The 23,761-nt window shown below is 54.6% G+C and overlaps 1 protein-coding gene across 2 annotated transcripts; it reads right to left on the bottom strand.

Annotated features, from left to right (window-relative positions):
- On the bottom strand, positions 1 to 10,759 carry MYBPH (myosin binding protein H). 2 transcript variants are annotated; one of them, XM_041489543.1, is made up of 11 exons: positions 10,211 to 10,759; positions 9,856 to 9,990; positions 7,899 to 8,066; positions 5,608 to 5,696; positions 4,474 to 4,669; positions 4,002 to 4,141; positions 3,699 to 3,858; positions 2,820 to 2,956; positions 2,210 to 2,396; positions 525 to 567; positions 1 to 227 (listed from the first exon to the last, which is right to left on the bottom strand). In XM_041489543.1, the coding sequence occupies exons 1-10, from the start codon at positions 10,518 to 10,520 to the stop codon at positions 557 to 559; spliced, it is 1,533 nt and encodes a 510-aa protein (XP_041345477.1). In that variant the 5' UTR covers positions 10,521 to 10,759; the 3' UTR covers positions 1 to 227; positions 525 to 556. The 2 variants fall into 2 exon arrangements, with proteins under 2 accessions (XP_041345477.1, XP_041345478.1); XM_041489544.1 differs by having other exon boundaries at positions 1 to 201.
- Between the last annotated feature and the right edge of the window lie 13,002 nt (positions 10,760 to 23,761).

The following is a 23,761-nucleotide window of genomic DNA, read 5'->3' as shown; positions in this document are numbered from 1 at the left end:
TCTTTTATTAGGACCAAAGCCCCTCAGCTGGGTTTGTTTTATTGTCACAGCTAATGACAGGTTCAGAGAGGGCCATGCCATGGCAGGCCGAGGTGCAGCCCCCAAAGCGCCGCCAGGGAGGGGCAGTGCAGCAGGCAGCAGAGACCATGGCCAGGGGCATCAGCACCTGCCCCGCCACCGCCTGGCACCTGCAGGATCCACCTGGGAAAAGGAACAAGTTCCGAGTCCTGCAAGGGCACCAAGAGAGCCCTGGTCAGGGATGGGTGGGAAACATGTCCCTGCCACAGCTCTAATGCAAGACAAACCCAGCCACATTTACAGCCCTCCCTCCACCTCACCAAGGGATAGGTTTCCCTCGGGTTCATCATCCCACCCCACTCATGCATCTCCAGCCACAGGACAAGGAAGACCTGAGCTGGAACTCCATCAGCAGGAAACAAGGGCTAATCCAGGACACTCAGCCCACTCCAGCCCCCTGACATGATCCACCTTCCCTCCATCCTGGTGCCCCAACCCAGACCTACCTTGCTCTTTTGTCTTGTCCTCCAATCTGTCCTCATTTGGGCACTGTAGGAGAGCACAGGAGACAAAACTACCTTGAACTCCCCTTGTCTTACTCCCCTTTTGTCTCCCAAAAGTGCTGTGTGCTCACCCCAATGTGCACCTGCACATCTCAACCCTGCACACCCCATCCCTGCACACACCTACCCCAAGCAATCCCACACTCCACCATCACTGCCTGCTCCTGGCCAGTGTCCCCCGAGGTCCCAGCCTGGGTGACTCCCAGGTGCTCTGTGTCCCCAGCACAATGTCCAGCTCATCCTCCTTGGCCAATTGGGCAGATCCCCCAGTGTGGGCAGCAGGGGAAGGGGGATTCTGCCCCTGTGCTCCACACAGGTGAGACCCCACCTGCAGAGCTGCCTCCAGCCCTGGGACCCAACAGGAGCAGAAGGACCTGGAGCTGCTGAGTGAGCTCAGAGGAGCCACAAAGCTGCTCTGAGGGCTGGAGCCCCTCTGCTCTGGAGCCAGGCTGGGAGAGCTGGGGCTGTTCATGTGGAGAAGGGAAGGCTCTGGGGGAGACCTCAGAGCCCCTTCCAGTGCCTAAAAGGGCTCCAGGAGAGCTGGAGAGGGACTTTGGACAAGGCATGGCATGACAGGACAAGGGGAATGGCTTCTCACTACCAGAGGGCAGGGTTAGATGGGGTATGTGGAAAGAATTGCTCCCTGTGAGGGTGGTGAGGCCCTGGCCCAGGTTACCCAGAGAAGCTGTGGCTGCCCCTGGATCCCTGGAAAAGTTCAAGGCCAGGTTGGACGGGGCTTGGAGCAATCTGGGATAGTGGAAGTTGTTCCTGCCCATGGCAGGGCATGGGACTGGGTGAACTTTAAGGTCCCATCCCACCCAGATCATTGTTCTGTTGAGAGCCCCTGCACAGCTGCACTGGGGATGTGCCTGTGGGCCACGGGACTGGGGCCAGCTGGGTCAGCACTGCTGCAGGGTCCAGCAGCAGCTCCCACAGAGCTGAGCACTGACCCTGTGCCATGCACCCTGTGCCACACCAACAGCCCTGGAGCGTCCAGAGGGACTGGGGTACTGGGGTCGCCAGATTGGAACCCTGCCTGTGTGGGAAGGGGGGCAGAGTGTGTCTGGGGGCAAGAGTGTGCTTGGAAGCCACGAGAGAGGAAATCTAAGTGTTTAAGGACACCTGGCCAGCACAGGAACACACAGAGGGTGTGCGGGCAGTGATTCCCCCATGGGCCGAGGAGGGGCTGTGCAGAGCAACACAGGGCAGGTCTGCTCTGGATGCTCTGCTGAGGCAGGGAGATGTGAGTGGGAAATGTGGGCAGGACGCCAAGACATAAATCAGAGCAGCCCAGATGCAGGGGAGGAGGTTCACACACACCCCCCGTGCTCGGGACAGGAGTAGGGGCAGCCAGTGCTGGGCCAGGCCTCCAGCAGCTCCTCTGGCTCTGCCACTCCTGGTTTCCTCCCCGTTTTTTTCCCGTGAATAAGGAAAGGTGATTTCAAGATGCTTCAAGACCATAAACCCAAGCAGCCCAAAGGTGCAGCTCCACAGAGCTGCCCAGTGTTCTTAGACTCCCCCACAACCAGGATCAACACAAAATGGGGACAAACCACAGCAGTGGGAAAGTGAGACCAGGAAAAGGCAGGCAAGGGTTCCTGCTCCTCCTTCCCGTGAGCCACTCTCACCTTTCACATCCAGTCTGCAGTCTACTGAGGCTTCCCCCAGGGGGTTCACAGCCTTGCAGGTGTAGACACCCCCATCAAAAGGGCCAGGCTTGCGGATTTCCAGGGAGCACACCCCCTGATCAATCAGTGCTATGTATTTGGGATCTTCCCGGATCTCCATCTGATTTTTCAACCAGATGATTTTGGGCTGAAAGTTTAAAGCAGGGAGAGAAATGAGAAATCTAATTGTCCCCAAAATGCAGCCACCTCTCTCTGCCTTTGCATTGGCCCTGCCTGAAGCTTGTGGCCATGGTGGGATGCACAGTCAGAAGTATTTTGAAGATCCAAATCTCCCACTTGTGGGCCCTAACCACTACTCCACCCTGCCTCCCCCAGCACAGAGGAAACAGGACATGGTTTGATTTAAGACCAGTCTCCCATCTCCATGCAGAAACACTCCAAATGTGCCCCAGTTTGACTCAGAGGGCAGCTTCAGCCCCTTAACCTCAGCCAACCATAATCCAACAGCACCAACCACCTCCCAGATGGTCTCCCACCTCCAGCCACCTTGCAAGAAACCCCACTGGTGTCCCCAGGCCAAGGTTATACTGTCCATGGAGGAGCCACCGACCTGGGGGAAGCCCCGGACGGAGCAGAAGAGGTGAGTGCTGTAGCCCCGTGTAGTCGTTCGGTCTGTCAGGGGCTGCGTGAACTTTGGAGGTTCCATCATGTCCCGCTGGGGGATCTTCTCTGGCTGGTAAGTGGTTTCTAAGGAAATAATTAATTCCAGCTGAGGCAGACCTCAGGCTCCCAGGCTGACCAACACAGGAATTCTGCACAAGGTACCCAAACCCACTTCTGTTCCCTCTTGTAAGAAGCCAGATGTCACCTGGCCTGACCCAAGGACCTGGCCCTCAGCTCAGAACAGCTCTGTTTCCTCATTCAATCATGACATGTAGTGCCCAGGCCCTGCAAGGAACAGGGGGGATGCCAGCCCCACTGTGACACATCCTGTGTGCAGCAGGTCAGACCCAGGCCAGGCACACTCTGAATCTCCCACTCCATCCCCAAATCTCATCCACAGAAATGAGTTGGAAGGAAGCTCTGCAGATGGCAGAGACACTAGGTCACTGTGTGCTACCAGGGAGCAGGACAGAAATAGATGGAAGGAGAGCAGGACTGGTTGGAGATTTGAGCTGTGGGCACAAAGCCAGGGCTGTTCTGACCCTTCCCAGCTCCTGCTTCCATCTCATCCCAGGGATGTCCATACCTTAGTTCCTCTCAGGGGGCTGAGCATGGCACAAGCTTTCCCCAGAGGAGAAATTATTTGCAGAAAGGGGGCAGGGGACCTCTGGACCTTGGGGGTGCTCAGCCTCACCCCTGCTGGTCTTCTCCTGGGGACCAGCCCAGCAGCATCAACACAACTCCAAGGAAGCCCCACTGGCCTATTGGTCAGGACCACGCTTGGATACCACCCTCCCCAGCCCCTCAGCCAGGGACATGTCCCCACTTGTCTTCTCGATGTAGGCCACCCCAGAGGCCACAGCAGCGCTGTCGCTGAGCCCACAGATGTTCTCGGAGAACACTCGGAAGGAGTAGGTGTTGCCAATGATGAGGTCAGAGATGGTGCAGCTGGTGCGGGTGCAGCGCTCCAGCACCGTGAACCATTTCTGGAAGGAGAAAAGGAGGAAAAAAGAGAGCAGTGAGGAAAGACAGGCTGTGACAAGGATGGAGAAGGTGTAGGGTGGGGCAGGGAGTGGAGCACTCCCTCTTCCATCAGGGCATCACCAGCAGCAGGAGTGCCCAGGCTCACCCCACTCTTCTTGTCTGACTTCTGCACCCTGTAGCCCTTGATCTCAGAGTTCCCATTGTCCGCAGGGGGGGTCCACTCCAGGGCCACATTAAAGCCCCACACATCCACCAGCTTCAGGTTCTGGGGAGGGCCAGGTGGCTCTGCAAACACAAACACCCTCAGAGTGACATCCAGTTTGCTCTCCCCACATTCTGTACCTTGACCATCCCTCGATCTTGCTTTTAATCTCTTCTCACCCTGGTGCAGCACACAAGGGATGAGAAGCTGTGAGGAGCAAGGCTGGCAGAAACTCTGCATCCCCAAAGAGAGAAGTTCACATGCATGATCCTGTTGAGGATCTCACTGGAACAGGGACTCCAGAGTCCTTTGCCTTGTTGCTGTCACATCACATCCCACCCAGAACAAGACCTACCCAACCAAGGAGGAGAAATGAGCTCCAGAGTTATCCTGCAGGGTCCTGCCCTCAGCTTACCAACGACCTGAATGTCCAGGGTAGCCTTGTCCTCGGCTCCGTTGATCTGCACGGTGAGCTCGTACTTGCCCGAGTCGCCGCGCTGGGCCTGGCGGATGTAGAAGATGGTGTCCCGAGCCGTGTTGCGGATGTTGATGCGGTTGGTGTCCAGGGGCTGCCCTGCCTTGGTCCAGCTCACCTCGGGCTGTGGCTTTCCCTGGAGCAAGAGGCAGGTCAGGAGCCACTCGGGCACATGGTCGCAGCAGGTCCTGCTGGGAAGGACGGGTGGCAGAGCCGCCCCGCTGTGTCCAGGCAGCAGCAGCACGAGTGCCACCTCTCCCATCCAGCAGTCCCCGGGAAAGAAGGTACAGCTGATTCCTGTCAGACTCACTAATGGGAAGCCATCGGGCTCCAGGGATGAGGTGGGAACATGCTAGGTCTTCATGGAACAAGCCCGAGTGTACTTGCCAGGGCACAGCTGTGCTCTCACAGGGCCCAGGTGCTGAGCCCAGGCTCCAGCTTAGCACCAGGGCTTGAACTCGGCATACAGGGAAAATTCATGTCTGGAGCATGGCCAGCACAAAGTCCAAACTGTCTGTGAGACATGGCATGGACAAGCCCCTCAGCTCAGGGGCCTCTCACTCCCTGTGCTTGCCCAACATGTTCCAGAGCCAGCTGCCACGGTGGAGATGTTCTGGTGATGTCCCAGACATGATGAAAGAGATAGCTGAGGAGACAACCTCCAGCCTAGCCCATCAGTGTCAGCATTGATCCACCATTACAGCCCTGGGGCATCCCTCCTCCAAAGGCAGCTGGTCCCCTCTAGGGACCCCAGTGTTGTGCTGTGGGGTCCCAAGGCATGTGGCCAGATCCTGGCCAGGAGCATGAGCTGAACTGGACCTATTGGATGAGACAGCAACAACAGTCCATGTCCTGATGGGTTTGGGGTTGTCCCACTGCAGCATCATCAGAAAAGATGTAGCAGGGGAAAAATGGGATCTGTGCCCGAAGAGGAGAGAGATTCCCAGCCCATCACCCACCCTTGGCTCATAAGACACAGTGACCAGGCCAAGTCAGAGCACAGTTGGACCCAAAAGCTAACCTGCAGGAGCCAGTCTGGAGTGAAATGCCCAGTGGATTAAATTGCCCACGTACCTGAAAGGGGATCATGATGTTCACAGCATCCCCCACACGCCTGATGTAAGTCTCCCGCAGGTGCCGAGGCATGCGGATCTTCGGCAGCTCTAGGGATGGAATTCACATTCTGAGACAAGGAACTCCCACTCCTCAGCTGCTGACCCTCCCCATACACACCCCTGCTTGGCCAGCAAGAAATCCACCCCAGCATGGCCACCTTCTCCCTCTCATCTCCTGGACAGCTCTGCTCCCCTGCAAGACTGTGCTGGCCTATCCCATTGAATGTACCCCAGAGTGTTAGCTGTCCCTGAGATCCCAAGTCACCATCCCAAGGGCAGCATTCTGATGGATCATTCACCCCTCTTCATTACTGTCCGGCCATGCAGACAGCCTGGCCTCAACCAGAAGAGCCACAACACAACTTATATTGTAACAAGGCAGGGAACAGCATCTCCCAGTTGGGAAATATTTCTCCCCCTGACTTTCTGGAGGCATACAGCCCAACTTTCAGCAAGGACAAGGCTTGACCTCCACCTTCCCTGTGCAGTCCAGGCCTCTGAAACACCAAGGAGATGCCTGGTCATACCAAGTTGTGAAAGGCTAAGGCTCGTGACAAAGGCAAACATCCACAAGGAAACATAACAAAGACAAGCAAAATCCCCACTGGAAAATTTTCATGGAGCGTGTCCCCTTCCCAGGGTGGAACAGAAGCCGTACAACTCTGCTGGCTCAGTGATACCCAGGGATCCCTCTGAAGCCCCTCGTGAAGGAGCTGGGAGTCTCTGCCCAGGTTATATGTGCACGAGCTTCACCCTGGGGAGGGGGCCCAGCCAGAATAAACCAGGCCTGAGCCAAACAGCTGTGAGGGCCCTCCCTGACAGCTGAGACTGTCCCTGCTCTGCTCGTGCTGAGATTTCTGCAGGGATCCATCCCCAATGCTGCCACTTGGGCTCATCAGTCTCTCTCAGGCAGGGAAACCTGACCTCGGGGAGGAATGTTAATTCATGGATGTTTTCCCCAGCTCCCCACTCCTCTGAGAGTGCTTCTCTCAGAGGGACTGGGCTGGCCAAGGTCAGTGGCCCCAGTGACAAAGTGCCATGGTGGGAAGGCCTTTTTTCCTGCCCTTGTTCCCTGCAAAATGTGACTCCCATACTGATCCTCCATCTGGTTTCTCCTTGCCTCTCTCCACCTCCCAAGCCCACTCATCCCACCTGTTGTTAAGCTCCGTGCTGTCCGATTGCTGCTATTTAAAATACCCTGGGGTGCTATAAATGAACTGGTGAGATGTACAAAATGCAGGCCCAGAGAAAATGTGAAGGCCAGGAGGCAACAGGGAAGGGAAGGGAAGGGAAGGGAAGGGAAAAGACCCAGTAGATTAACTTGTGTGGGGGTCTCTCAGCTCTTTGGGTTTTACACCTGTACAGGTGCCTGGGACAGCTCTGACAGCAGGTACAGGGTATAGAAAGCACGAGCTGTGCCATCTCATGCCAGTCCCTCACACCCCAGTTTTCCCAGTTCTGTGAGGTTTGGTGGGATGGTTTTGAGATTAGAGGTGAACAGGCACAGCCACCACCCCAAAGCCAAATTCACCTCCTCCAAGCACACTGAGAAGATGGACCCTGCAGCACCCTTTCCATGGGCTGATAGTTTTCTCCAAGCCTTTTCCTATGAAAAGCTGGTGGTTCCTGGAATAACTTTTGTTATCATTACTATTTTTAAGCAGCTGAAAAATCTGATGTGTTGAATAACAAGAAAACTTAAGCATTAATAATTCCTTCTAGAGGGAAAATGATTGTCTATTTGCTCTTTGCTGAGTGCAAACAGGCCCTGCCCTTCTGCATCAGCCTCTGCACATTGGCAGCACCCTGAGAGGAATGCGAGTCTTGCTAAGCATGGGAGCAACTCATTCATTAGCGAGTTCAGCATGATTAAAGTTCCCATGCTCCAGACAACCAGCTCTTGACTTCCCTGAGCTAAATAAACAAAGCTGTCCAATGTGTGTGGACAGTGTGCCATGGCATATTCAGGATGTGACACCGCCGAGGGGAGGAGACGTGCTCAGGGGGAGGTGGATTCTGAGCTCTTGCCACTAAATGGGAAAATGTGGCTCTGCCTTTTGAGTCCTTCACCCCCAAAATTTCAACATCAGCAAGATTGGAGAGGTCAGGAAACTTCTGCCAAGGGAATTGGACACAGTCACTGAGAATAACATCTGTCAAAGGCTGGATGGGACCCATGAGAGGCTGCTCATGCTGCAGGGATGGACAGAGATTTCACACAGGAATTCTGCCCTCAGGAGCAGTACTCACGGAGGATCTCCCTGATGAGCACTGGCTGCTCCAGCGTGGCCGGGATGCTGGTTCCACTGGCACTGACAGCCACCACCCGCACATGGATCTTGTCCCCAGAGCTGAGGTTTGGGATTGTGTAGCGGGTGGAAAGAAAAGGCTCCTGGTTCACAGCTTTCCAGTCTGAACCTGCAACAGACCCAGCACAGGACTTTGGATGTGCCGTGGATAGACAGACACACCCTGAGCAGCAGGATCAAGGCCCAGAAGGTGAGACCCAGAGGCAAAGAATCCTTTCATTGGAAATGGGGAAGGATTTGGGGCACCAGCAGAAAAAGGAACTTTGGCGGGGAGGTTAGCCACCCCTGCCAAGGAGTGTGGGGTATGAAGTGCTGGCAGGAGCTCAGCACTGGAACACGAGGACATTTGCAAGCAAGAAAAGGCATTGGGCCAGTGAACACGTCCCTGCTGACCAGGTGCATTTCTGAAATGAAAGATCCTTGGAGCTCCCTGCCAGGCACTCTGCTCCTCTCACTGCCCCAGGACAACACTGGGGCTCACAATGGAAAAACCCCTCCACACTGAGCAAGGTCTGCTCAGGACCTGCCCCTGGCTGGATAGGCCTCTCCAAGTGTTCTTCCTGCTTGTAAGGGATGTCTCAAACTCAACCAGAGCCCAGCCCTCCCCCAGACCCAGCTAACCTGGCTTTGCCATGTGCCAAACCTCTCAAGATGTTTCTCACTTAGAAAATAAACTGTCCCGGTCCCCCAGGGAGTGGGTGTCCCAGGTGGGCAATGAGAGTGACCCACATATGCCAGGGTGAGCCAAGCTCTCATGTGCACCTTCAGAACAAGAAGGTTTTCTTGTCAATGCCACTGGAGCAGGCAAATCCCACCAGATCCTCTTTCCCTTCAGCACTGGCATTGCTCGAATCAGCCCTCACTCAAATCTCACCATATTTTAGCCAACCAGAGTCCTATACCAGCCCAAATACAGCAGTCCTGTGGCCCCCGGGTGATGACAGAGGGACTGGAGTTCTCCTGTCCTCCAGCAAACCCAAAGCAAGCCAGCAGAGCATCCAGGCTGGGCCCTTTGGGTGGCTGTCAGACACATCCCTCCAGGAATGGCTTAATCTTTCCTTGTCCCATGCACCTCCTCATGCATCCCACCCAGCCATAGTGACCTCTCCACCCGCTGCCCAACAATGGAAGCCTCAGCCAAGAATGTGTCCATCATGTGTGCCACAAGCTAAACAGCTGAGGATCAAGTTCCCTGAGGTCCATAGGCCACCTGGGTCTCCCAAACCACTCAGCCCAGCCTCCCCTTGCAGATCCCCCCAGCCACACAGACCCTTCACTCTCATCCCAAAGCCCAGCAGGGCTTCGAGAGAGTACCCAAAACAAAAATCTTATCCACTCACTTTGTTCCACCGCCCAGCAATACAACTGGAGATCCATGGACAATTGCTGGACAACTGCTGCCACCTCCCAGCCCACCTCCATCCACCACGGCCACCCTCCTTCCAGACATAATCAAGTCTGTTGATACATGCCCAGGGCCCTTTCCTTCCTCATCCTCCCATTTTATCCCCATTCCTTCCATGCTTCATTTTGGGCAAACATGGGAGGGTTGAACTTTTTCCTCCTGTTTTCTTGAAATACCATCCCAGCCCCGGGTCTCTGCAGCTCTGGAGTTCATCAGAGACCATCCCCAGAGGTTGTGTTGGTCTCTGCTCCCCTCTAGAGCTGGACATAGCAGTGACTCCAAGCCCCTGCTAAAGCCATCACTACTGTCTGAAGGCAATGGGATTCCCTGTTCCTTCATGGAGAAGAAATAACCATTAAAAATGGATCCATTTGGACAAAGAAAGGGAATTGTTGCTGGGGGAAATGCACTGCTGGGTTCCACCCAGCTCCATCCCATCCCACAACCATGCACCATGTCTCCATGCTCATGAGGCAGGAAAGACCAAACCTACTTCCATCTTTGCAGATCTCCACCACATATCCATCCAGGCCTGCCCGGCCCATCTGCTCCGGGGCTTTCCAGGTCAGCGTGAATGAGTTTTCACTCACTTCTTCCACAGCCAAGGACAAGGGGCAGCTGGGTGGCTCTGTAACAAACCCACAGTGGTGACAGCAGGGCTCGAGTACTGGGGCTCTTGGAGGGCAATCACTCAACCTCCAGGCCTGTCTTCAGTCCACCTAATCCCCAGCGCCATCCCACTGCAAAAATATCCTTGATGACTTCATCCCCCCATCCCTTCTCCCCAGCACATGCCCCCTCCAAGCCTTGCTTATGTTCCCCTCCCCACTCCAGTGTTCCCCACTCACCTTCCTTTGGTTTCTCCAGTTTAGGTTCAGGGGCTGGGGCTGGGGGTTCATCTGGGGGAGCTGAGGAACCTTCTGCAGGCACTGGAGTCGCTTCTGCTCCAGCTTCTGTGGGGATGGGAGCAGGTTCATCTGTGGGGGCTGGGGGCTGCTCCGGGGGATGCTCGGGGGCTGGGGTCTCTTCAGCAGCTGCTGCTGGGGCTGGGGCTGCTTCTTCCTTTGGGGCTGCTCCTTCCTTCGGGGCTGGCGCTGCCTTTTTCTTGGCTGCTGCTGGAGCCGGTTTTTTGGCTGGAGGTGCAGTTTTGCCGGTCATCGCTGCAAAGCGTAGGGGCTGGGCAAGCGGGTGTGCTGGGGTCTCTGCTCCGGGGTGTCTGCTCTGTTTTGAGGTTCCTGCTCCAGACAAAAGATCTCTCCTCTGGATCTGGGGTCTGGACTCTGAGGTTGGGGTCCTGGCTCAGCACCACCACAGAGGTGTCTCCACTCTGGACCAATGATCTCTGCTCCAGGACGGCTGTGCTGGGAGGGGGGAACCAGGTCACTGAGCCAGAACAGGGGCTGGGTGACTTTTATAGGCTTTCGCTGGCACTTGTCACCTCCCTGCAAACCAATCTGCCTGCGCAGGCGGGACTGCCAGGAATAGACACCCGGGACCTGCACATTCAGCAGCCCCAGCTGCCCCCTCCTATGGGATGGCAGCACATGGGCCCAGCCCCCCCAGCGGCCCCCTTGGGCTCACTCAGGACTGGAAAGGCCAGGGCCAGGTCACCTTTCTTTGGGGACATGGCTCCTGTCCCCAGCACCAGCACCCCTCTGACTAAGGGCTTCCCCACCCCCACTGCCACCTCCTTAGCCACCCACTGCCTCCCAGTCCCCACAGACTCTCCTTGCACCCCCTCATCCCCCTTGCCTTCCTTAGCCCCTGCATTAACATCAGACTGACTCCCCCAAGCCCTCCCGGTTAATCCTCCATTGACCCCCCCAACCCATCTGCTCCCCTCAGATCCTCCCACAGTCCCTGTAACCCCAGACCCCTCTGGTTCCTCTGTCCTTCTTCAGCCTCATCCCCAATCCCACTGGGTTGGAAGAGGTCGGAAGACAACCTTTTGAGTTACCTGGACCAACCCAGCTGCCCATACCGCTAACCCACATTTCTGGGGAAGACAAATCACTCACCAGCCTCATGCCATGTTCCCCAGCCTTTGTTCTGCTCAATCAACCATCCTTGTCCACAGAGACAAGGTGCATCATGTCACCCAGGAACTCATGACCAGCCACCCTGTTGTTGCCCCCAAACTCAGATTCACCCCCCAAATCCTCCCAGTGACCCAGGAAAGCCCCATTAAATTCTATGGGTCATAAACCACTCACCCTCTCCTTGCTCTTCTTCCCTTACTTGCCCTCATGATGTGCATGAGACATTACTAGAAGTGTCTCTGTATCCCTAACCTTCCTGCAATTAGAGCTGAGAGAGTGTTTTTCCCATTTCCAGCTAATTCCTTGTCTCCAGAGATGCTGCTCTGAAGTAGCCAAGCAAGCCTGGCTCTCCTGGGTGATGGTCCACGAGCTCACAGTTTGTGAGCTCACAGTTCTGTCCCCAGGAAACATCTCCAGACATGGACATCAGGGTCAAGAGGCATCTCCGAGACAGCCAAAGCATGAGGCACGTTGTCTGCCAGGGCCAGGTAATCCCAACTTTGCTAACAAGGGGCTGGTTTTCCAGGTGGGGGTAGCTGTGGTCACCCAGGAATGGGAGGGAGAGAAAGAAGAGCAAAGCCCCATTGTCCAGGCTGGTCTTTAAATGCATGGTGACATCCCAAAAAAGAGCCTGAGGAGTGCACCCCAGCTGAAGCAGCATGACCCTCCTGCTCCAGGAGGGATATTTTTTGTCTCCTGGTTATTTGGCAGCAGGACAAAGCCAGGATACCCTGAGATAATGTTGGTGCCTCTGGGAGGGTCTGTTTGCTCCAAGCTATGTGATAACCCAGATGTTCCTTGATTATTTCCCCAGTGAGGAGGAATATGAGTAATAAAAATTCTGCATTACCCAAAATTCCCTTGGAATGCCTGAGGGATGAGATCCTTGGGGCAGGAGAGAGTGATATGGGCCTCACAGACATTTCTGCTGCCTGCATGGATGGGTACTGGCAGTTCCTTTTCTGCCCAGAACACCTTGGAGTGGCTCAAAATTACCATGCTGGTCATGAACCAGAAAATTCCCTGCAGCTGCTCTAGCCAGAGAGAGGACAAGTCCTGCTGCCCAGACGGCAAGGAAGGGCTGGAGAGGATCATCCATCCATCCTGCTCCAGCTGCCTTTGGCTCCTGGGGGCCAATGGGAGAAGCTCTGGTGTCTCCATACCTTGGCCCACCAGGATTTCATTGTGCCTTGGATGACCTTGGCCCCCTCCTTGACTCCTCTGCTTGACCCCTACACATGGGCCATGCCTTGATGGAGGTGGCCAGTTCCAGCCTCCCACAAACATCGACTCAGGCATCTTCCCTGTGTCTTTCTCAATCACCATGTCTAATCTTAAAAAAAAACGCCACTTCACTCAAAACAAAACAAAACATAACAAAACAAAACAAAACTCGTTTTGATTATATGTTAAGAGAAGCAATTTAAAGAGCTCAGAAAGAAAAATAAATCAACGCCAAAACTCCAGTTCATTGGGAAATGAGCACTCAGATTGCTCTGATTTCAATTTTGGGGAGTAGTGCAGCTGAAAATTAAATACTTTCCCCAGAAAAATAAAGAACATCAATGCAATAATTTCACTTGAAGTTCTCAATTTGAAAGAAACTTGGGTCTGTCAACCTGCTCCATGACGTTTGGATGCTTTTGCTCTGTTGACTCAGCGGGTGACTAATAGGTTATGAGCAGATGAATCAACATGGTTTATCACCCACTCTTATCTGGGCCACGTTACTAGAGTTTATTGGCATCTTGTTTATTCACATGTTGGGCAAGTGCTGGGTGTTGAACCAACCCCAGCAGGGAAACACTGAGGAGCTGCTGCTGTTGGTGGCAAAGGCACCACAGGAGGTTCTCCCAATTCCAAGTAAAGGGTTTCCCACAGAGGCGGGATTTGACCTTTCCTTACCCACCACGATGGCTTCGCTTGTGGATTCACAGCGAGGATGGAGAAACTGCAGCCAGGAGGTGATTTCATCTCAGGACAGGAATGGGCTGTCCCAGGCCCCAGTATTGGGTGAGGAAGCACAAAATAGTCTGGTGATGGAAATCAAAATCACATGGAGGGGGCTGTTCCTGCAGGTAGCTGGGAGGGTTGAATATTAAAAATTTAGTGATAATTTAAATATCAGCACATTTTTGCCTGAAACTCTAAGTGTTTCAGGAATTAGCTGAAATACAGGTTATCCATGTTTTCCAGTGAGAAAAAATATTTTCCTACAAAAACTTGTACTTTTGGTTTTGACATTTCCAGCCCACCGAGTCACTGATACATTTCCTTACTTATTTTCCAAGTGAGCATAGGTCTAAATATAGGAAATATAATTTATGCCAGAAAGTATCAGATCCTCCTCATGCCACTGTTATTCCAAATCCCCCTGATGATGGAGCACAGTGGTCAATCATTTTCCAGCTGTGTTTGTTTGACAGGATCCCACTGCAAAGAGATGAATTTGTTCCCCCAAAACATCAGATTGGCCCATCCACCTAGACTCCCAATTCAGAAAAGCAGAGACCTTGCCAGCTGGAATGGGGGAAGCCTCGGGAACGCCTTCCCCACCATGACAGCTGATGTGTCGGTGCAGGGAGATAGAAGATGCCTCTGACAGCTGGGGCAAATCATGGAGGCTTCCAGAGATTAGGACCATCCCCTAAGCAGGGCTCCAGGATTAGACAGGAGGTGGTGAGACCTTCCCACTTGCACATCGTAAAGCAAAGAGAAGATGCCAAAAGCCTGGAATAAACAAGGAGCTCATCAGGTGGGAAGGGCTCCCTGAAGCTGTCACATCTTCTGTGCTCATCCCCTCCTGTCCCTGTGCCCATGAACAGCTCTGGAGATCCTGATGGGCTCTTTGCACCCCAGCAAGACTGTGAAAGTAGCAGGTGGATGTCACACCTGGGCCACCACAGGCTCTGGGCATGGTGTCATGGCACAGACACCGTGGGCACAGCCACGGGTTGGCCAGGGCAGAGGACAGAGTGCCAGGGATCAGTGTGGGTGTCAACAAGGAGAGCCACCCACAGCCTCTGTCAGGGATACCTGGGACTGACAGGGTCCCCACTGCCAACCCCAGGGAGGTAAATTCAAAGTCACCCAACAGGACAGAGAAGGAACCATGCCCACCTTCCTTCGGCCACATCCAACCCTGCACACATTGTGTGGACGGTGAGTCCATGGGAGACATCACAGAAGGTCAGAAAAATGCCCAAATCTCCTGAATTTCAGCAGAAAGGAGGTGTCCAAACCCCTTCAGGGAGGCTATTGCTGGTGGTTACTGGAGCTGATTCGTGTGTGGGTTTGTGCCCTCCCTTCAACTGCTGTTCCTGCCTTTGCCTGTCCCCTTTCAAGGGTTAATTCAGATCTCCAGAAAACTAGGGAGCTCATCTGGAAAGCACACAGTGGTCAACCACAAATGGCAGCAGGTTGTTTAGGTAGGCAGGCTTAGTGCCCTACCTGCCACCTCCCAAATCCCACATCCCTGCTCCTGGCTCCAGCTCTGGCTCCCAGCAGCATTTCCAGCCTTGCTGTCACCATGATATTCACAGAGCACTGAGTCAAGCAGCCGGGGCAGGCAGCAGGTGGGCTGGGACCAGGCTAGATTTCCATTTGTCTGTCACACACAAGTGGACACTTACTTCATCCCAAAGAAATGAATGCAGGCAGGGGCTCCAGTCCTGAAGGGGGACACGGCCCCAGTTCTCCTCCCAAAGCCCCCCAGGAAAGGGCCTGTCTAGGTGTCACGCTGGGAAAATAATTTAAAGCAAGTATTGCTTTAAAATATCATTGTCTGGTCCAGAAACATCAACCAGATGATAAAGAGACATTAACAGGAGCATCTCTCAGGTGCTGAGGGGCATTTCTTGCCTGGCGGACATCCCTTGGTGGGCACCGGTACAGGGTTCTAACAGCTCCAGAGTTATCCCTGTGTCTGGGTGCAGCCCAGCTCACCCCAGCAGCACTCAACAGCACCAGTTTGATTCACTGACTCTCCAGCAACCCTTTCTTCAGGGAAAAAGTTGTTCAGCCCTGACACAAGCTGCCCAGGGCAGTGGTGGAGTCCCCAGCCCTGGAAGGGTTCAAAAGCCATGTGGATATGGCATCTGAGGACATGGGTTAGTGGTGGCCTTGGCAGTGCTGGGTTAAGAGTTGGACTCAATGACCTTAAGGGTCTTTTCCAACCTAACTGATTGTCTAATTCCATGATCAGTCAGGGTTCACTCATCTCCTGGTCTCCCAACATCAGCTCACGGAGCAGCAGGGTGGGTGCCCAGACCTGCTCTCTCCCTGCTGGGCTCAGGAGCTGCCAGATGCAGGCAGGGGATGAAAACACCCAGGACCAGCTTTTGGGCTGCTATTTTGGGGCTGTAATGGGATCATTCTCCAAGATGGATGAGGTAGAAAAATAGGAAAACCCATGCAGAGATGTCCTGATTTTGCCCCGTGACTTGCTGGGAGCTGAGCCAGGGAGCTCCGTGTTCCCTCCGGCCTGTGACAGCACTGCAGTGGAAAAACCATCAGAGAGGCATCAGCGGCTGCCCACAGCCAAAATGGTTTCCCCAGGACCACCTGTGGGGCCACCACAATTACAGTCACTGTAGGACAGGACAGCACAGCCTGGGCAGGAGCTCCGGGGCAGTGACCTGCAGCAGCTGCACCAGGGCCAGCAGGGCCTGAGCGTGCCGGGCCAGCAGGAGCCCTCACGCACCTTGGCACCACAGCTGTCACCTGCAGTGTTCCAGGAGCAATGCCAGTCCTGGGGCACTGCTCTGCCTGGCGTGGGTTTTTTCCAGCCCTGCCCTGCTTCTGTGGCTGCCAGCAGGAGCTCACCTAGGACAGAGAGCCCACAGGGACAAGGCTGTGTCAGCCCCGGCCTCTCCACTCTGCACAGAGTCACCTCTACCAAGGCTTGGGGACGGCAGCTGGAGATGCCAATAAGGCTCTGTCACCACCTGCCCTGGCTGGCCCTGCCCTGTGTCAGGGAGAAGCTGCAATTAGCAGCTCAGGTTTTCCTTCTTCATTAAAACTAGGAGCTCAGGAAGGCCTGAATTGTTTCAAAGCCCCTTTGCTGGTTTATTCTGAGCATTTGCATCCAGGGACCAGAGCCACACCAGCTGCTTCTCTCCCCTGAGCAAGGAGCTGGGAGGCTCTGCAGGAGAAAGGGGAGGGAACAGCTCAGCCCCAGGCTCCACCAGCACCAAGGGCGAATTTCAGGATTAGGACCAGCAGGGAACTCAGTGTTTGCTCTGCACAAGGACAGGCACCACTTCTCAGAGCCTGCTTTGCTCCTCTCCTCGCTTGCAGTCCCAGGCAGGACCAGGCACTGCCACTCCCCAGGAGGGTGTGCAGTCCTGCCCTAAGGACTTTGAGAGACTGAAATCCCTGCCAGGGTGCACCATGACATTGGCCAGTTACAGCCCAGAGTTAGACACTCATTTGACCTTCAGCATCCCCTTCACCAGGTCCCTGTTCCTCCATCAAGGACTTAAGGCCACCCTGAGTGCCTTCAAGGCCATTGCTCCTACCTAGTCCCTCCTGTAGGATTAACACTGGTGGTTCCACTTCCCCTTCCAGCTCTTCCCATATTTCCTCACATCCAACACCTCCCTTCCTTGCTTTACATGCTTTCACTGGCACCCTCATCTTCCCTGTGCTCTCCCCATCCCCTCCTCCCTCTGCTCCCTTCAACCCACTCCTGGTCCCTGCAGGACTCTGCCAAGCTCCATCCTGGAGCCTTCCTGTTCAGCTGAGAGCAGGTAGGACCAGCAGGATGTCCTGCAGCCAGACCTGCCCCAGCCCTGGGGACACGGGCAGTACTGGGACCAGCCATGTTTCAGATGGAGCAGACTTCCCAAGGAAGTCCTTGAGGCAGTGTGGTGGAGGCCACAAGGGCTGCCTGCACCTTTCCATGTCCAGGGTGTTTGGGAAGGGCTGTCCCTTCCCAGGATTCTTGGAAGAAAATGGGATCTGCTCCCTTGTTGGGACAGCATGTCCTGGCCCATCCCACAACCCTCTCTAACTCAAAGATCTTTATTTGAGAACTTTCCTACTGTTTCCCTTTTCCGGGAAAGTTTGCTGGGTTGGAGGGGCTATGAGAGGATTTGAAGCATCCCCAAATCCCAGTGACTTCCGCCAGGTCCCAGTAAACTGGGAATGCACACCAGTTTGGGTTGCCCAACAGGGCCCAGCTGCATCCTTTCCCTACTGCCACCAGGGAGCATCATGGGGACATTCAATCCAGCTGTACCTGTGCTGGGTGCTGCCAAAATCCCCCAGATAGTGAAATCCTCCCAGCCAAGCTTTGGGAATGCCTGGTCCTTGGAGTCACTGGTGTGCCCAGGGCCAGCTGTGGCCCAGCCCTGTTCTAGATGCAGGGGCTTGCACCCAGAAGCTGCTCCCTGCCCTGTTCAGCACAGCGTGGCAGCCCGCTGCCATTCCTGGAGGAAGGATTTCCCCAAAACACCTCCAGAGCACCTGGGCCAAGACATGGTGCTCAGAGAACAGTGGGGGGTTTATCTGTTGATCCAATAACCTGCAAAGAAACAGCCACGGAAGATGCTCCAATCTCATCCTCCTTGTCCATGAGCAAGTCAATGCCAAAAGGACACTTGGATATTTGCAGGGAAAGGCCAAAACCTCCAGCTGGACATGACCAAGGACAGTGAGAGCCAGGGATGAGGCTGGAGGTGGCTTTGGCTCTTACCCATCTCCTGGGGGTTAGGAGGTGACAGAGATCCCAAAGGGATCCAGAGACAAGGGAAGAGATGGGGGGTCTTCTGCCTCCCAAGGGCTGACTCTTAAGAAGGAGGAGAAATTCTCAGTCACACAAAATCTGAGGGCAGCGCTGGGAGAAGGGCTTGGGGTGTTGGTGCTCAATGAGCCCCAGCCGTGTGGACTGGGTCTCAGAAACCTCCCATGCCAACTGGGCTGATCCCCCAGTGTGGGCAGCAGGGGAAGGGGAATTCTGCCCCTCTGCCCCACTCAGGTGAGACCCCACCTGCAGAGCTGCCTCCGGCCCTGGGGTTCCAGCACAGGAAGGACCTGGAGCTGCTGGAGAGAGACCAAAGGAAGCCATGGAGATTCTCTGAGGCCTGAAGCTCTGGAGCCAGGCTGGGAGAGATGGGGATGTTCAGCCTGGAGAAAAGAAGCCTAAGGGGCTCCAGGAGAACTGGAGAGGGACTTGGGACGAGGGTCTGGAGGGACAGGACAAGGGGAATGGCTTCCCACTGCCAGAGGGCAGGGATGGATGGGATATTGAGAAGGAACAGGGATTCCACCTGTGAGGGCGGGGACGCCCTTGCCCAGGCTGTCCAAAGAAGGTCTGGCTGCTCCATCCCTGGAAGTGTCCAAGGCCAGGTTAGATGGGGCTTGGAGCAACCTGGGCTGATGGAAGGTGTCCCTGCCCATGGCAGGGGGTGGGAATGGGATGAGCTTTGAGGTCCCTTCCAACGCAAACCAGTCTGGGACTCCGTGGCACAGTGAGCTGGATGCAAGCTGGATGCAAGGACACAGCCCTGTGACACAGATGACCTGCCCAGGGAGCCCATCCTTTTTGAAGGCTGGAAATGCCCCGGGATCTCACTGGGCAGCGGTGGCTGGAGGCATCATTCCTGCCCAGCACCTGTAAAGCCCTTGGGATCTCTTGGGGTGCTCTAACATTGCAGGAATGCCAAACGACGTGCAGGACTGTCACCCGCCCCTGCTGGCACTGAAGGTGAGAAGCTGATTTATGTTCACAACCTGCAAAGCCCTGGGGAGGTGGACATGGCCAGGCTCAGAACCAGGGCTGGCTCTTTTCTGTCCCTGGCACTGAGACTTCAAATTCAAGCATCAGGACTCAAAAGTTCACATCTTCCTGCAAGCCAGCCCATGACCCAGTCCGATCCCACCACCTGCACAAAATAAAACACCTTTGCTGCTCTTTCCTTTTTTAATGCTGCTTGTGACTGTGGTTAGCTCTTCTTGTGGGGTGCAGGAGAAGCTGTGCTGTCCTTTTGCACCCCAGCATGGCAACCAGGAGGGACGGGGGGGACAAGGAGGGAGCTGCCAGGACCAGTTATCTGATCCCAGCAGCTCCGGTGTAAACTTAGCATGGCCTTTTGGAAAGTACTTGCTGTGGCAAAACACGCAGTAAATCACTGCTCTGAGTGCCAACAATATTTTGAGATTAGCAAATCTTAAAGCTCACTTTAGGGTCGTGGGTTGGAGCCCTGCCAGTGTAACTGGGGGGTCTTCCTCACCTCACACCCTCCAGCGCCCAGGGATTGCACCAAGCTGCAAATCCTTGCTTTTTGAAGAAGATGGGATAAAGTCCAGGGTCAGCAGTGGATGTGGGGTCCTGCAATCCACACCTGTGAATTCTCACCCTTTGCTCCCAAGGAGCAGGACTGACCCTCTGATTTCTTTGCCTTTTCCTTTTCAGACTACCTTGGAAAATCCCCAATTTCCTCCCTTATTTTATCAAACAAACCCAGCTCCCACCAGCTGCCCCGACCCTTTCCAGCAGCATCCTGTGTTCCCTGGGACAAGTCGCTGTCACCTGCAGCACCATCACCCTCCTCCTCCCTCCCTAGTCCCCAGAGCCCCCAGCACCCCAGCACTGGGCTTTCCCCAGTGCTTCAGAGTAAGAATGCCCAGGATTTAAAAGCCACCCAGGAGGTGGGACCCTGGTGCTTCCAGACATGCCACAAATTGTCCAAGCTCAGCTGAGGGCTCATGCAGCCTGTGAGACAAAAAGAAGGGAGAAGTCCTTGGAAGTGAGCAGGAAAAGGGGCATCAAGTACCTGGGAGCCCTAACCAGGTGCATTCCAATGGAAAAATCACCATAGGCTCTGCATCCTGCAGGAGATTGACCCTGAAACACCTTCCCAAGGACCAAATATCCTGGAGATGGCATTTTAACACAGGAAAAGTCACTGGGTCATCACAGGAGGTCCTAGGAAAATCCCAGGCTACACCTGAGAGTTCTGTGGCTCGATCCTTTCCAGGCCATTTTGTAGTTTGGACGCAGCTGTCTGTGTTGAGAATGCCACGGAGGGTCAATCCATAGCAGTATTCCATCAAAGTTCTGGAGGGATGTAGGACTGGAACCCCGATTGTTGCTGTTCTTCCATCCGTGCTGTTTGAGTGAACACCCTGATTTATTTCAGGCTTAGAGATCCTGTCACTGTGTTCTCAAAAAGATTTGTGTTGGCCACAGGTCATTCCTGTTTGTATCAGGGAGAGCAGAAAAAGTTGCTTGTCAGAAGGACATTGTCAGCGTAGCTCAGCTCCCATTCCTTGTGGAAATATTACTGAATAAAAAGCTGCCAAGGTCAAGTGCAACAGGAACACAGGCTGATATTAAAAATAATGCTCCTGCTTATTGGCATTGTGGGACAGCTACCACCTGTGATGCTGTATGGAACTGTCCTCAGAGTGCAGGGAAAATAATTCAGCAAAAGCAGCGCAGTGCTGTGTCAGGGCAGGTCAGGCTGGATATCAGGAAAGGTTCTTCTCCCAGAGGGAAGGCACTGCCCAGGCTCCCCAGGGAATGGGCACAGCCCCGAGGCTGCCAGAGCTCCAGGAGTGTTTGGACAATGCCCTCAGGCACCAGGTGGGATTGTTGGGGTGTCTGTGCAGGGCTGGGGCTGGACTGGATGCTCCCTGAGAGTGCCTCCCAACTCAGGGGTTCCTGTGATTCTGTGATCTGTGGTTGCCCATGTGCCAACAGCAATGCCAGCCCAGCTGGAAGCCTGTAAGCTGAGATGTCTCCTGGCCAGAAAACAGCCTTGGAGCACTTGCCCTGCACTGTATTTGCAGAGGGGCTGCAGCCCAGCATGAACCTTCCCTGCCCACCCAGCACTGTGCAAGCCCATCTGCCCATCACCACGCCCATGAAATCCCAAAGGTGGATTGAAATATTTGGGGTTAAAACCATGAGATGCAAGGAAAAGTGGCCAGATTGTCTTTGTTTTCCAGTGCCTGGGAGCTTTGGAATCTCCACTGCAACTACCATGGAAAAATTGGGCCCAAATCTTTTTCCATTCAAAAATGGGCCATTTTGGGGTGTGTGACTTTGACATGGGGGTCTCTGCACCCCAGCAATTGGAACATGGAGGGCTTTGGGCGGATAAGGGATGTACCTTACTAAGAAAATGTGATATTGGTGTACCATGAGGACTGACATCTCTTTTCCTTGCCCAGTCTAGGTCTGCTTTGCTCCTGGTCATGGCTCAAAGTGTCCCAGCTGAGCCCCCAGCAGATCCCTCTGCACCCAGAGGGAAGAGGAGCTGGCAGAGGATGTTCCATGGCTCCCTGTTTTGGGGTGCTAGAAGGGACCATGGAGCACAGAACTGGGCAGAGAGCTAAGCATCAGTGGCAGGAACAGTGCAAACAAGAGTGTGCTGAACCCACACATCCTCAGCCTGAGCACAAACATCCTGGGAGCCAGAAAACCAGGGGGAAAAGTCTCTCCATTGAAGGTCCGTCCCCTCTCCCGGAGAGATTTCTTTGCTCTAATGCCGCCATCCAGTGGGAAAAACTCCCTGACATGGGAAAGGCTGGAAAAGAGGGCGTTGGGTCCCCACCATCCTCGGGCTGCCCTCGGTGGCCTCCCTGTCAGGGATGCTGCGGCTGCATCCCACCCTCCGTCTCTAAGCCCCGATCCCAGCCTGGGTGCAAAATGGAAACAGCTCACGGGGCACTCGAGCTCCTCCGGCAGCCAGCGAGGGGATGGGGAAGGAGGGAAGATGCACCGGCTCAGGCGAGGGCTGCAAGCCCAGAGAAGGAGGAGGAAGCTGAGGTGCAAGCAGGGTCCCAGCGATGAGGCCACCCCGGTCCCAGGGCGGCGCGGGGCACACTCCCAGCGCTCCCCTCCCGCTCCCGCGGGATATTTGCAGTCTGAGCGCACCGTGCCTGCAGAAAGCCGAATTCCAGCGTGTTTTCAGCAGCACCAGGACTTCAAGGAAGGAAAAGCAGCCAAACACAAAACTCCTCGGGGTTGGTCAGGGAAGCGAAATGACTTTGGCAGGGGCCACAGAGCAGCGCGACGGCGAGCGGGGGAAGAGCGGTGTCCAGCGGCCCCAGGACCCCACAATGCGCCCGATTGTTGTCCCTATGGGCGGCCGGATTCCCGCAGAAAGGAGCTTTCAGTGGGAAAATTCAATAGTCCAACCTCTCTCAGCAACGCAAGGTTTGCCGGATTGTGCAATGGCACAAAGGGACAGTGTTTCCTCAGGAGCGGGAGGGTCTGTGGCTGGAACAAGGCTTTTACTCCCGCACAGAAGCCGCCTGAGCGGAATCACGGCGTTATCGAGGCGGGATCGCAGTCAGAGACTTGCCTCAAAGGGAGAAAGCAGGAAAAAAAAATCTGTTTATGGGTATAAAATCAAAGAATTTCGGGGGTTTTCTTCTGGCTGAAAGCAGCAGCTGTTTTTCTAAGGTGGCGCCAGTTTCCAGGAAGCAGGCGTATTCCTCCAAAATCGAGGGGAAACCCCCTAACTTTTTCTTTTCCCTTTGTGCCAAGAGGAAATTTGTCCTGGGAACAGCCCCTCTGCACAAACAAACAAACACACTGTCCTCTCCTCCGAGAAGCACAAATGCTTTCCCACCCACTCAAGATTAGACAGAAAAATTACTCCTGGACCAGCAATTCCCTGATATGCCTGATGAGGAGGCAGCACCACCTCTGCAAGCTGACAAAGGCCATTCCTGGCAGCTGCAAACCCCTCCTCAAGCTCCAGCCCACACTCGGGAAAGGGAGAGGAATGGGAGATATTGCAAAATAAAAGAGAAGAGGACATTTGGTGTAGGGAATCGGCTCTACAGCTGCAAACGGCCTCACGCTGGCACTGGGGCTGAGAACTGTGCACAGCTCATCACACCTGGAGTCTGATAACTGGTAGCTGTGCCCAAGGTCCCTCTGTATGTTTAATTAGGATCATAAAAGATATTCCTTACTTCAACTTTCTGATCAGAAAATTGTTTTGTTTGGAATGGATCTTAGTTACTGCATAAGCACTACCCAAAAACAGCAGAGGAAATACTGGTGGACAGGCTGAGAATGGAAAAGGGGGATTTTTCTTTTAAAGATATCATTGTTTTTTAAGGGACTTTCCCTGTTGGTGTGTGCAGAGCAGTGAAACCACCTGGCAAAGTCGAGCAGCTCCACAGTGTCCCAGCATGCCCAAGACAGGGAAATCCCCGGATCGCAGCAGCAGGACACTGCTCTTCCTTCCTGCAACGAAGGCGGATGGCAACCGGCCTCCAGCCCCAGACCTGGATGAAGCACCTCTCACCCTCTACCTCTGGGAAGGAGGATAAATCTCTGACCGGTGAAGAAACGCCAGCCCGAGGTAAAGCACACCCCAGCCGGCGTGCCTGAGT

This window comes from Pyrgilauda ruficollis, unplaced genomic scaffold, assembly GCF_017590135.1.
Source record: "Pyrgilauda ruficollis isolate IOZ18807 unplaced genomic scaffold, ASM1759013v1 scaffold95, whole genome shotgun sequence".
Lineage (NCBI taxonomy): Eukaryota > Metazoa > Chordata > Aves > Passeriformes > Passeridae > Pyrgilauda > Pyrgilauda ruficollis.
The sequence above is the reverse complement of the archived record's forward strand: the minus strand, read 5'-3'. Positions and strand labels throughout refer to the sequence as shown.

Coding starts and splice junctions, on each gene's coding strand:
- MYBPH (XM_041489543.1), bottom strand. CDS start 10,520: ATGACCGGCAAAACTGCACCTCCAGCCAAAAAACCGGCTCCAGCAGCA. Junction 8,067..9,855: donor GGAGATCTGCAAAGATGGAA/GTAGGTTTGGTC, acceptor GGTCTGTTGCAG/GTTCAGACTGGAAAGCTGTG. Junction 2,957..3,698: donor GGCCTACATCGAGAAGACAA/GTGGGGACATGT, acceptor TTATTTCCTTAG/AAACCACTTACCAGCCAGAG.